Source organism: Sitophilus oryzae, unplaced genomic scaffold (assembly GCF_002938485.1).
Source record: "Sitophilus oryzae breed Bouriz unplaced genomic scaffold, Soryzae_2.0 scaffold_1443_pilon_pilon, whole genome shotgun sequence".
Lineage (NCBI taxonomy): Eukaryota > Metazoa > Arthropoda > Insecta > Coleoptera > Curculionidae > Sitophilus > Sitophilus oryzae.
This window is the reverse complement of record NW_022146108.1, coordinates 3,050,014-3,061,385: the sequence shown is the minus strand read 5'-3', so window position 1 is coordinate 3,061,385 and position 11,372 is coordinate 3,050,014. Positions and strand designations below refer to the sequence as shown.

General features: G+C 31.5%; 1 protein-coding gene across 1 annotated transcript; it reads left to right on the top strand.

The window, feature by feature from the left end:
* The first annotated feature begins 540 nt into the window (after positions 1-540).
* On the top strand, positions 541-9,490 carry LOC115877306. The gene is made up of 4 exons (XM_030893445.1): positions 541-971; positions 3,913-4,017; positions 8,607-8,761; positions 9,059-9,490. Exons 1-4 carry the CDS (start codon positions 748-750, stop codon positions 9,280-9,282), a joined length of 708 nt encoding a protein of 235 aa, XP_030749305.1. The 5' UTR covers positions 541-747; the 3' UTR covers positions 9,283-9,490.
* Positions 9,491-11,372: the final 1,882 nt, after the last annotated feature.

Sequence of the window (11,372 nt, the reverse complement as noted above, 5' to 3'; positions counted from 1 at the left end):
AGGAGTCATATTGATCAAAATCAAATTTCTCATGTCAAAAAACTCCCAGACATCAATTTTCATCCAAATATTGACATTACTTGAGAAATTATTTGGAAAAAATCGAAATAAATATGTAATTCCTACACCCTGTACCACCCAAACTAAGCATTTTTTAGGACACATCTATATAAACTTTTTTACTTATTTCTATCTGCAGAATATGCTGTAGAAGTTTCCGGAATACAGTTCGGACCACCCTGTATATTGAACATGTATTTTTTTTTTCTACAAGCACTCATGCTACTTGTCCATGATCTTAGGTATTACTGGGAATCTTATTGAGATTACTAAATATTCATGGGGTCACAGAAAGTTATCACAGAATCGTCACAATGGTGTAAAAATTACCTTTATAACAAATTTATATTTTTTTCAAAATTCCCAACGTTACGCTACTGGTAAATATCCCGTTCCTTTGCCGATAACATAAGGCACATTAAATTAATCTCTTTGCTCTTAATTGATACACCTTGTGATGCAACGAATACCTGGGTGCAGTTAACTTTCAATTAACCTTTTTCCGTAAAATATAACAGAACAAGGTATAGACCAAGACGTATCCTGATAATTTATATCTACTTCCAGATAACTTAATAACAAAAGGAAATACTCCAAATTTTCTAGAGAGTTTATAAAAAGATCCAACACAAAAATATGTCTCTTATTATTTAAGTAGTATCCTTATAGCGTAGCCACTTACATAAAATGAAGAGCTTAATATTTATTTTCTCTTTATTTTCATTAATATATGGTAATATTGTGCTTATTGAACCTACAAGATTAAGACGTGGGATATTGGGTACTGTAACGAGTACCGTATTTACCACGGTGACAGAGACCCATTACGTACCTGCCACATGTCTGCATGTAGATCCGAATTTGCCAGATTGTAGGAATGTGAGGTTTTTGAATTTGCCTGCTTTCAATGGGTAAGTGTAAAAAAGTCTTGATATAACTTGTTATAATTTCTACACTTTTATTAAGCAAATTAGGACAAGTAATAGTTTCAAAGATAACGCACTGTATGGTACTTTTTTATTTACCTATTGATTTCGATGATGGCATTTGACTATGGTATTTAATAAATGGCAATAAATGGTTTTACTAGTTGAATCTAAGAAAAATATTGTACAGGGTGGGTCAAATTCGACGCTTTTAAATGGAAACACCCTTTTCTGTAGGAGATAGACACAAACTAATATCGGTGTCTGGAGCTCAATTTTTGTCAAAAACAAGATGGTGAAAATCGCATATCGATATCTGTTACCGTTTCGGAGTTACGGGGTGTTTTTCAAAAATGTGCATTTTTAACAAATCGCTGTAACTTTTTTGCCATGGAATATTTTGTATTTTTATGAAGACATTTCCAAAGCACCTTTTTACGTAGAATTTAATGGTTTAAGTATAATTTTTTTAAAATTAATAATTTAAGAATTATCAACAGAAGATCTGATTTTTTATATGGGACACCCTGTATATTTTTACTTTATTGAAAAGAATTTAAAATTACCTTTCCAAAAATATAACACAGTTGATATTTTGCTCGCTTCCTCTTCGAGATATAGAGTATATAAAAACCGGCTGTAATGCAAAAAAATTCTAGCTGTAAGCATCAATTAAAACGAAAATAATATTTGCTATAAGAGATGCAGAATTTTATAACAATTTAAAATATATTTAACCAACATCAACACATTTAAACTATATCTAATAACAATAAAAATAAGTAGCAAACCAAGACATGAGCTTTTGCTACAGGTGTTCGATATATCGACCGTCTTCTGTTATGGGCAGACGGGGCAGTTTTTGAACATTTCTCGCGGTATTCATTAACTCAGTGGGGGTGAAAGATACCCTCTCATAACTGCTAAGTATTTTTAATTCGTGTCTAGATTATATGGAAGAATAAGGGACCTTTATTCTTCCGCAAATATATCCATAGGATTACATCCATGGGTACTAAGTCAGGCGGCCTCGACGGCCAACTGCTGAGATCTTGGTTAGCTATCCAATTATTCTTGAAATTGGCTGCAAAAATTTGCTGATAACTTCAGCGTTCAGGGGTGATGCGTCGTTTTGCTGGAAAAATATGTTTTCGAGTTCCATTAAAGGCATATCATCAATAAGGGGTCCAAAGCCTACTAGTTAAAAGTGGCGAGCTTTTAAAAATTCTGTATTTCGAAGGGGATTATAACAAAATATCAAGTGTGCTATATTTTTGAAAAGGTAATTTTAAATTATCTTCAGTTAATTAAAAATATATAGGGTGTCCCAAATAAAAAATCAATTTTTCTGTTGATAACTCTTAAATTATTAATTTTAAAAAAATTATACTTAAACCATTAAATTCTACGTAAAAAGGTGCTTTGGAAATGTCTTCATAAAAATACAAAATATTCCATGGCAAAAAAGTTACAGCGATTTGTTAAAAATGCACATTTTTGAAAAACACCCCGTAACTCCGAAACGGTAACAGATATTGATGTGCGGATTTCACCATCATGTTTTTGATGAATATTGAGCTCCAGACACCGATATTAGTTTTCGTCTATCTCCTATAGAAAAGGGTGTTTCCATTTAAAAGCGTCGAATTTGACCCACCCTGTACATATATTTAAAAAAGTTTTTTGTTCTTACTTTTTTTCTATTTATTACCAAGGCTATGGGAGTCTTGCCTTTGCTCATCACTGCAGAAAAACAAAAAAATTAAATCAACTTTAATTAAATTAAAATTTAGTTCAAAATGTGCTTCAAACCTGGACTGGACCCACAAAGTAGATTAAAAATAGATGGAGAATATCTTAACCATCTAAGATTCGCTGTTGACATACTCCTAATTGCCAATAGTCCTGAAGAACTACAGTTTGACAAATATAGGAAGAGACTGGGGGATAGCACCTTAGGATAGCACCGGTCGCGCACGCGATAGAGAGAGGCCATTCGGCCGAAGAGGGATGCAGTTACGTTACGACAAATCTAATTAAAGCAAATTTGTGTGCTGTCCACTGCGCATCGAGGGGCGTCTCTTATTTTATATTTCTCACGTCTCTAACTATACTTGTTAAGTTTTACAAGCAAAATTAATGAACTAAATAAATCCAGCAATAAAGTGGGTCTCAAAATGTATTTAACAAAAACTAAATAATGTAAGTACAACAAACTAGTGGAAAGAAAAGACATTCTAATAAATAACATAACACTGGAAATAGTGGAAGAATATATATATTTGGGACAATTAATACACAGCTCGGGATCTCTACTACCAGAAATCAACAGAAGAATTAAGTTAGCATGGAGTATTTATGGAAGAAACTCAATCATATTCAAATCTAAAGAAGAAAACATTCGACCAATGTGTACTACCAGTCACGACCTATGCATATGAAATCTAGACACTTAAAACGGACATCATAAGGAAACTGTAGGTCGCACAACGTTCATTGGACTGAAATATGCTGGGAATAACCAAGAGAGACCATAAAAGAATAGAGTGGATACGACAAAAGACCCAGGTAATAGATGTCATCCACAGAGTCAAATCCCTCAACTGACAATGGGCAGGACACCTGGCAAGAAGGACGGACAACAGATGAACCACAAAAATTACAGCACGGAATCCACGAGGAATTAAGAAACCTAGAAGACTAAGCTTGAGATGGGACCATGAAATTAGGAAATTAGCAGGAATAAATTAGGCACACAGAGCCAACAATGGGCCCTTTAAAAATGATATCAAAGTTTGATATTATTTTAACAAAACTCCAACAGTACAATAGTTAATGTTATTGTTAGGAAAATTTCAAAAAAAAATATTTTCTTTATTCTCCTTTTCTTTCATTCTCACATTTGTCGAATGCACTTTCGTTTCAGATTCAATTATTTCAACTTCACTAACTCACTCGGCAGTGGCAACAATGTCCCTGGGAAAGGAAACAGTACCAACAACGACCATCAAACGGTGGAAATCACGAAGAGGTAAGTAGATTGTTGCATTGTGTAAGGTAACTGGCAATTAAAAACAAGAAGTGCGTTATTATCTCCGAAGGGGAAATGAACAATAGAGATACGCTTTATCCCATTATAAAGTAATTTTTAATAGCTAGATTTAGCAGTTCATTTTTCTTTTTTTTTATTTCTTCATTCTAACCTGTAATCGGGTGAAGTCTTAAAGTTTTAAATATACAGGGTGTCCCAGAAATAAGTGCAAATATTTTAAGGGGTGGTAGATCTCGATAAAAGAAACATATTTTCTCTTTAGAGTTTTTCAAATAAGTCTAAAGTAACGAAGTTATTTTACTTTGAAAATTAAAAAAAAATGATTTATTGTTAAAATTTTGAGAACCACTGGATCTTTTCTGGATTTTCTTTCTTGTTAATTTAATCTAATGCCTATGTTGCTATATTATCAACAAATTATGTTTTTTTAACTAAAAACTAAAGAAAATTCCAAAAAGTTTTTCAAAAAATTTCGAATTTTCAAAAAAATTTATTAGCGAAAAAAACTCATAGGCGTGTTTCTGGGGTTGAACTATACTACCAGTTAAAATACTTGCACTTATTTCTGGGACACCCTGTATAGTGATGAGGTGAGGTCAATGTTATAACCCAACTTGTTATTTTACATTTAAATCATTTTACTGAAACATAAGTCTTATAAACGAAGATCAATTTATCACCTTTTAGAACAGCAAATTAAAAAATAATGTTTAGTGTCTAGACCATAGACATTGAAAGGTGAAATATAGGACATTTGGGTAAAATATAGGAGGTACCGCAAAAAGTTAAATACAAAAGTTATAGGTATTTTAAATATCTATTAGCGAGTAAAATATTTAAGTATACAGGGTCGTTCATAAAGTCGCGGCACATCAAAGTTTCATTTTTTTAAATAGAACCTCCTGTATATTATTACCTACATAGGGTAATGTCAAATATTATTAAGTATCACAGTTTCAACAGAATGGCATCGTTAAATGAAACTGAACATATCGAAATTAATTAATTCAAATTGTTTAAGTGATATTTTCAAAAGTCAATAACTCGGAAACGGTTGGTTTGAGGTACATTGTGTGTATTTCGATTTTTGCTTAGAATTAAAGGAAGAACCGAAATATGCAATAATATACAGGGAGTTCCATTTAAAAAAAATAAACTTTGATGTACCACGACTTTATGACCGACCCTGTATATTTAAATTTATTACCCGCTAATAGATTTTTATAAAACCTATAACTTTTATATTTAACTTTTTGCGGTAGCTCCTATATTTTATCTAATAATCGATCGTTTCCATACATAAAAGCGACCCAGTACAGAAGATAGATTAATCATAAACATGGATTTGTTTTGAGCCAATATATACAAGAAAAATGTAAACAATGTTTGATGCAAAAATGTGGTTTAGTTTTCCATAAGCAGCCCAGGTTAATCCAATTCTACTATTCAGTTCATGTGTTTCGTTGCCTATATTAAGTTTCATTTCATGATACAGGTATTGATCAGAGGGAACCTGTTCTATTGGAGTGATGTTCACCATAAGTCAATTGCTCATTACAAGTTTATTCCATGTTCATTTCCAACCCAACCTGGCGCGAAGTCTTGTTTAGTTCCTCCAATATTCGATATGCGTCGTCTATTCTATCAGTAATTAACACCATGTCGTCCGCAAGTCGTAGGTAATTGAAGTTTTCTCCATCCAAATTTACACCATAAAAATCCCAGTTAATCTGTTTGCACACGGATTCCTGAAGGAGTGTGAAAAGCCTCAGCAAGATCGTGTCTCTCTGTCTGACTCCTCTCCCTGTTTGATTAGAGGTAACAAAATAAAATTTACAAACTCTTTGCTACTTTTTTTTCCTATAAGAGAAGTAAAGCCTCATATACAGGGTGTCCGGAAATTAATGCAGCAAAATTTGATCATAGATTCTTGAAAAAAAAATAGCTGAACCGTATTTTTAATTTTTGGCGAGTGGCCCTCCTTTTCCGATTTACAGCCCCCTGAATTTCGCCCCTAAAAAAAAGAGTTTTTTTTAAATATCTCAGGGCCCTGTTGGACGAAAATCACTAAATTTGGTACACGTTGTTTTACGATAAAATGACATTTTTTGATGCTATTAACTTATTTTTATTTTAATCAGTGGCGTCCCTACGGTATTTAAACTAAATATTATTGAAGAAAAAAATGGTACGCCCACTGTTTTGTTAAATAAAAATTATTTTTAAAGTCTACGTTAAATTTGGAACAACTTTATCTCTTAACTTTTTTTCGTAAGACGCACCGTTTTCGCGTAAAAAAATAAGAACCATTTCCATATATGACTAAATCGCTAAAATTTTACCGTAAATTTCAATTAAAATAATTTTTTATTTTCCAAAATCTTGTTTTTATTGCCTAAGTGCGAACCAGTACGTCCAAAAACCTAAATTGCCGTTTTTTAAATTTTGCTATGAAAATTTACATTAAAATTTCATCGATTTGGTCATGTATGAAAATGGTTTCTATTTTTTACGCGAAAACGGTGCGCAAATTTGTTCCAAATTTAATGTAGATTTTAAAAATATTTTTTATTTGAAAAAAAAAACAGTGGCGTACCATTTTTTTCTTCAATAATATTTAGTTTAAATACCCTAGGGACGCCACTGATGAAAATTAAAAAAAAGTTAATAGCATCAAAAAATGTCATTTTATGGTAAAACAACGTGTACCAAATTTAGTGATTTTTGTCCAACAGGGCCCTGAGATATAAAAAAAAACTCTTTTTAGGGACGAAATTCAGGGGGCTGTAAATCCGAAAAGGGGGGCCACTGGCCAAAAATAAAAACACGGGTCACCTATTTTCTTTTCAAGAATCTATGACCAAGTTTTGTTGCATTAATTTCCGGACCCCCTGTATATTGTTTGCGTATCTATATATGCTGTGCTCATACTCAATATGCGTTAGTTAAGTATTTTCTTCAATCTCTTGAAGTGCCATTTTGATCAGTATCAAATTGCGCAATATTGCCTCCATGTAACCAAGCTCGCATCTCTTGTAGTTTCCTAGATTCAAAGTGATGAGTCTCGAATTTGGGACAACCTGTACACAATGTAAGAACAGTCAAGAATCATGAATAACATTAGGATAAAACCAAGTAGATATAAATTTGTGTTAAAAATAAATCAACTTATTTAAAAATAAATAATCATGTTAACTATACTAGCAAATAGCTTATGACATGTGAATATCAAGAGCAAATAACAGTATTTCGTGTTTCTTAAAGTCAAATATTTACTCTAAATTTACTTTTCAATATCTAAAAGGGTGTGCTAATCTAAAACATACTTAGTTGTCACATAACGCTTTGAAAGTTTAAATAAAACACAATATGATAATAAAAAAATAGAAAAGGGTATTTAAAAAAAATAGTGTAGATTTAATCTATTTAGAGGTGAAAGTTTTTTTTTCTTATTAAAAGGCTAATTTTTTTTAATACAGCATAATTTCAATACCATTTGATCGGATATCCCTGGCTGAGTTTAGAAGTAGCTAGAAAACTAAAATAATTATATGGGAGATTTTTTACGTACAATAATATCTTTCTATTAATGGTATATTGTTTTATTACGAGTAAAAATGACACTTTTTGACATAGCCGAGGCACAAAAAGTCATTTTTACTCCGAATAGAACATGTCATTTCTTTTTCAAACGCCACAAAATATTTTTAGTAACAAGATTAGGCAGTTATTAGATCTTATTTTCAGGATCTAATTATCACGATCAGTTTGCAACTAAATGAAAAAAAAAAATAATTATGTGTTAAGAAATTCGTTTTTAACATTTAACAATTTTAATAATAAAAATCATTCGCTTAAATATGGCAATATTTAAATAGTATGTCTGTTGTGCAATTTTGATCCTTCCTGGCCAAAAATGGCGAGGTCTTGCTAAACATGGGTATAAATTTATTAAATTAAACGTAATTTCAAGTATACAACTGTTGAAGCAGACCAAAGTTTGATATGAATTAGTATTTTCAATTTCAATCGTTTTACTGTAATTATTTGCGACAAAAAAAAAACAATTTAAACTTAAATTATCGTATTTCTTTTTTTTTAACAAATACATCAATTAACGAAATACTAAAATGTATATACAGGGTGTCCCAGAAATAAGTGCAAGCATTTTAAGGGGTGGTAGATCTCGATAAAAGAAACATATTTTCTCTTTATCGTTTTTTAAGTAAATACAAAATAACGGAGTTATTTTACTTTAAATTTTAGAAATAGAAAATTTAAAAAAAAATATATTTTCTGCTAAAATTTTGAGAACCACTGGATCTTTTCTGGATTTTCTTTTTTGTAAATTTAATCTAATACCTATGTTGCCATATTATCAAGATATTATGTTTTTTTAACTAAAAACTAAAAAAAAATGAATTTTCAAAAAAAAAATTCGCGAAAAAACCTCATAGACGTGTTTCTGGGGTTGAACTATACCACCAGTTAAAATACTTGCACTTATTTCTGGGACACCCTGTATAAAGAAGTATTTTAAATTCTAATACAATTAAAAACGATTACAGGGCAGATTTAGACCAAAATCCAGATCAGACAGTCCATATACAAGGTTGGGCAGAATATTTGGGACTTACTAGGCCTACAGTGACAGTCACCGATGTCAAAATCGTACCAACTACAGTACTGGATCCAAGAATAGTCGTTACATATGCTATAAAAGGTATTCTCTATAAATATTCTTAACATTTTATCAAGTATTTTTTATGAACCATGTATTTTTAAAAACTATTCGACTGGGAGCAATCTAAAGAAGAGTACTTAATAACTTAACAAGTTACAATAAAATCACATCAAGTACGCGTTGTTATAATTCAGTTCCTGACAAAATGTCTTGCTTCCTGACAAAATTAATACAAAAAAAAACGATATAATGCTTCTTTTTCCCAAACGACAAGCAAAATTTGGTTCATTTTTTTATTCTTAATAAAAACAGTAAAATAGAGATCTTGATTTTTAGGTTGTAAACCTCACAGTTTACCGTACAACCTGGAAAAATGCCCCGAAGAACCTGAGGTAGAAATGATCGAGATAGTACCTACGACCACGGTGTACGCAAGGATGGAGAGTACGGCAGAACCAGAAAAAAGTACTTTCAGTGCTCAGGGCGTCTTAGAAAGTACCGAAGTAGAACGAGTGGATGAAACAGTGCAGCATAAGAAAGCGACAAAAAAGCTGCATTAAAAATGTTACTCTATATATTAGTTTTTATCAAGTATCTATATAACAACAGATAAAAGATTGTATGATTAATGGAACATGTAATAAACCAATTATTTTTTTACAACCACATATGTAATATTAGTAAGGCATGAATACTCGCATAAGGACTCCATGCCAGCTTAAGTAATTCTTCTGTTGATTTCACGTAGTAGAGATCCTGATCTGTGTATTAGTTGTCCCAAAATGTATGTTTCTACTATTTCCAGTTGTATTATTTACTAGCCTGTACCAGCGACTTCGTTCGCGTCGAATTAATCATGTGTAATGGTAATGATAAAGCAAAGCAAGAATTTCCATTAACATACAAACTTGATAAAATTTTCTCACATTTATGTCAGCATGAGAAAAAACAATCTGGCGATATTATTATATAACTTGGTAATATTTGAGGGGTAGTTTCATCTCGTTGGAATTTAACTTTCGAAAAATCCGTTTGCCAAAAATAAGCTTTTTACGTCAAGCAGTTTAAGCAGAATCGTGGTTAAGAAATTACCCAACTTTTTGGAACACCCTGTATAATTTTTTTAAAAAATTCAAAATATGTAAAAAAACCAAATAAATTATGCTTGTCCAAGCGTTTTCCCGAAAGACTAACCGTTTTTTAAATAACAAATATTGTAATATTTGAGGGGCGTTTTTACCCTCTTGGAATTTGAGATTCGAGAAACCCCTCCTTATCGAACATCTACACCCCACAGTCAATCCGCTTGCCAAAAATCAGCTTTAAACGTCAAGCAGTTTAAGCAGAATCGTCATATTTTATGAAACACCCTGTATAAGTTCTTTCTGTATGAGTTCTTTCGAAAAACTCACCGGTTTATAAATAAAATTTTTTTAATATTTGAGGAATAGTTTCACCCCCTTAGAATTCGAGTTTCGAAAAATCCCTTCTTATCGAACCTCTACACCCTAAAGTCAATCTGTTTTCCAAAAATCAGCTTTTTACGTCAAGCGCTTTAAGCAGGATTAATCAATGACCAGATTTTTCGAAACACCCTGTATACATTTTTAAAAAATCTTAAAATATGTAAAAAAACAAAATAAAATATACGTGTTTAAGCGTTTTTTCGGAAACTTGACCGTTTTTCAAATAAAAAATATTGTAATATTTGAGGGGTGGTTTCACCCTCTTGGAACTGGAATTTCGAAAAATCCCTTCTTATCGAACCTCTACACCCTAGAATCAACCTGTATGCCAAAATTGAGCTTCTTACGTTGAATGGTTTGAGCAGGATCGTGATTAATCAGTATGTCAGTCACTTAAGGATTTTATATATTAGTATAGATTAGAATGCATTTTTGTTCCATTATTTTGTTGTACATCTATTACTTTAGTTTTTGCTAAATTCATTTTAAGACCCACCTTATTGCTGCGGCTGTATGTATTTCATTAATTTGTCCTTGTAATTCCCCAGGACCATTGACAATCAGGACTACATCATCAGCGAAACCTAATAGGTTAGATATTCTCCATCTATTTTTAATCCATTGTTGACTGAGGGCAGTCCAGTTGACGGAAGATTTCTTCTAATATTGCTGTAAACAGCTTTGGGGATATCACGTCTCCCTGTTGTACTCCTTTGCCAGTTGGCATCTTCTCTCTAACGGGAGATATTAAGAAATCATACATATTGTACAAAGTACCACATATTTTCCAGACTGACATAAATAAATAAATCAATACCTTTATTGTCAAAAAATTTTACAATTTGTAGACAAAGGTAAAGTATATAAAAATACAAACAAAGTAACAAAGTAACTAAACAAGTAAACGAACAAAAGAGAATACAAAAAAATAAAAATAGGATTCAAAAATTTTTAGTAAATTTATAGTAAATATAGTAATAGCAAATATTAGACCAGTGTTTACAAGATCAAATTCGATTATCAAAATATAAGTCATTTACGGCTTAGAAAGCCTTGTCTAGTAAATAAGATTTCAATGCTTTGCGAAATGAAGAAAATTATGTTATGGATTTTATTCCAAATGGCAGGTGATTGTGCATTTTTTTCGAGTTGAATAATATTGAACTTTTAGATAACTCTGAGCG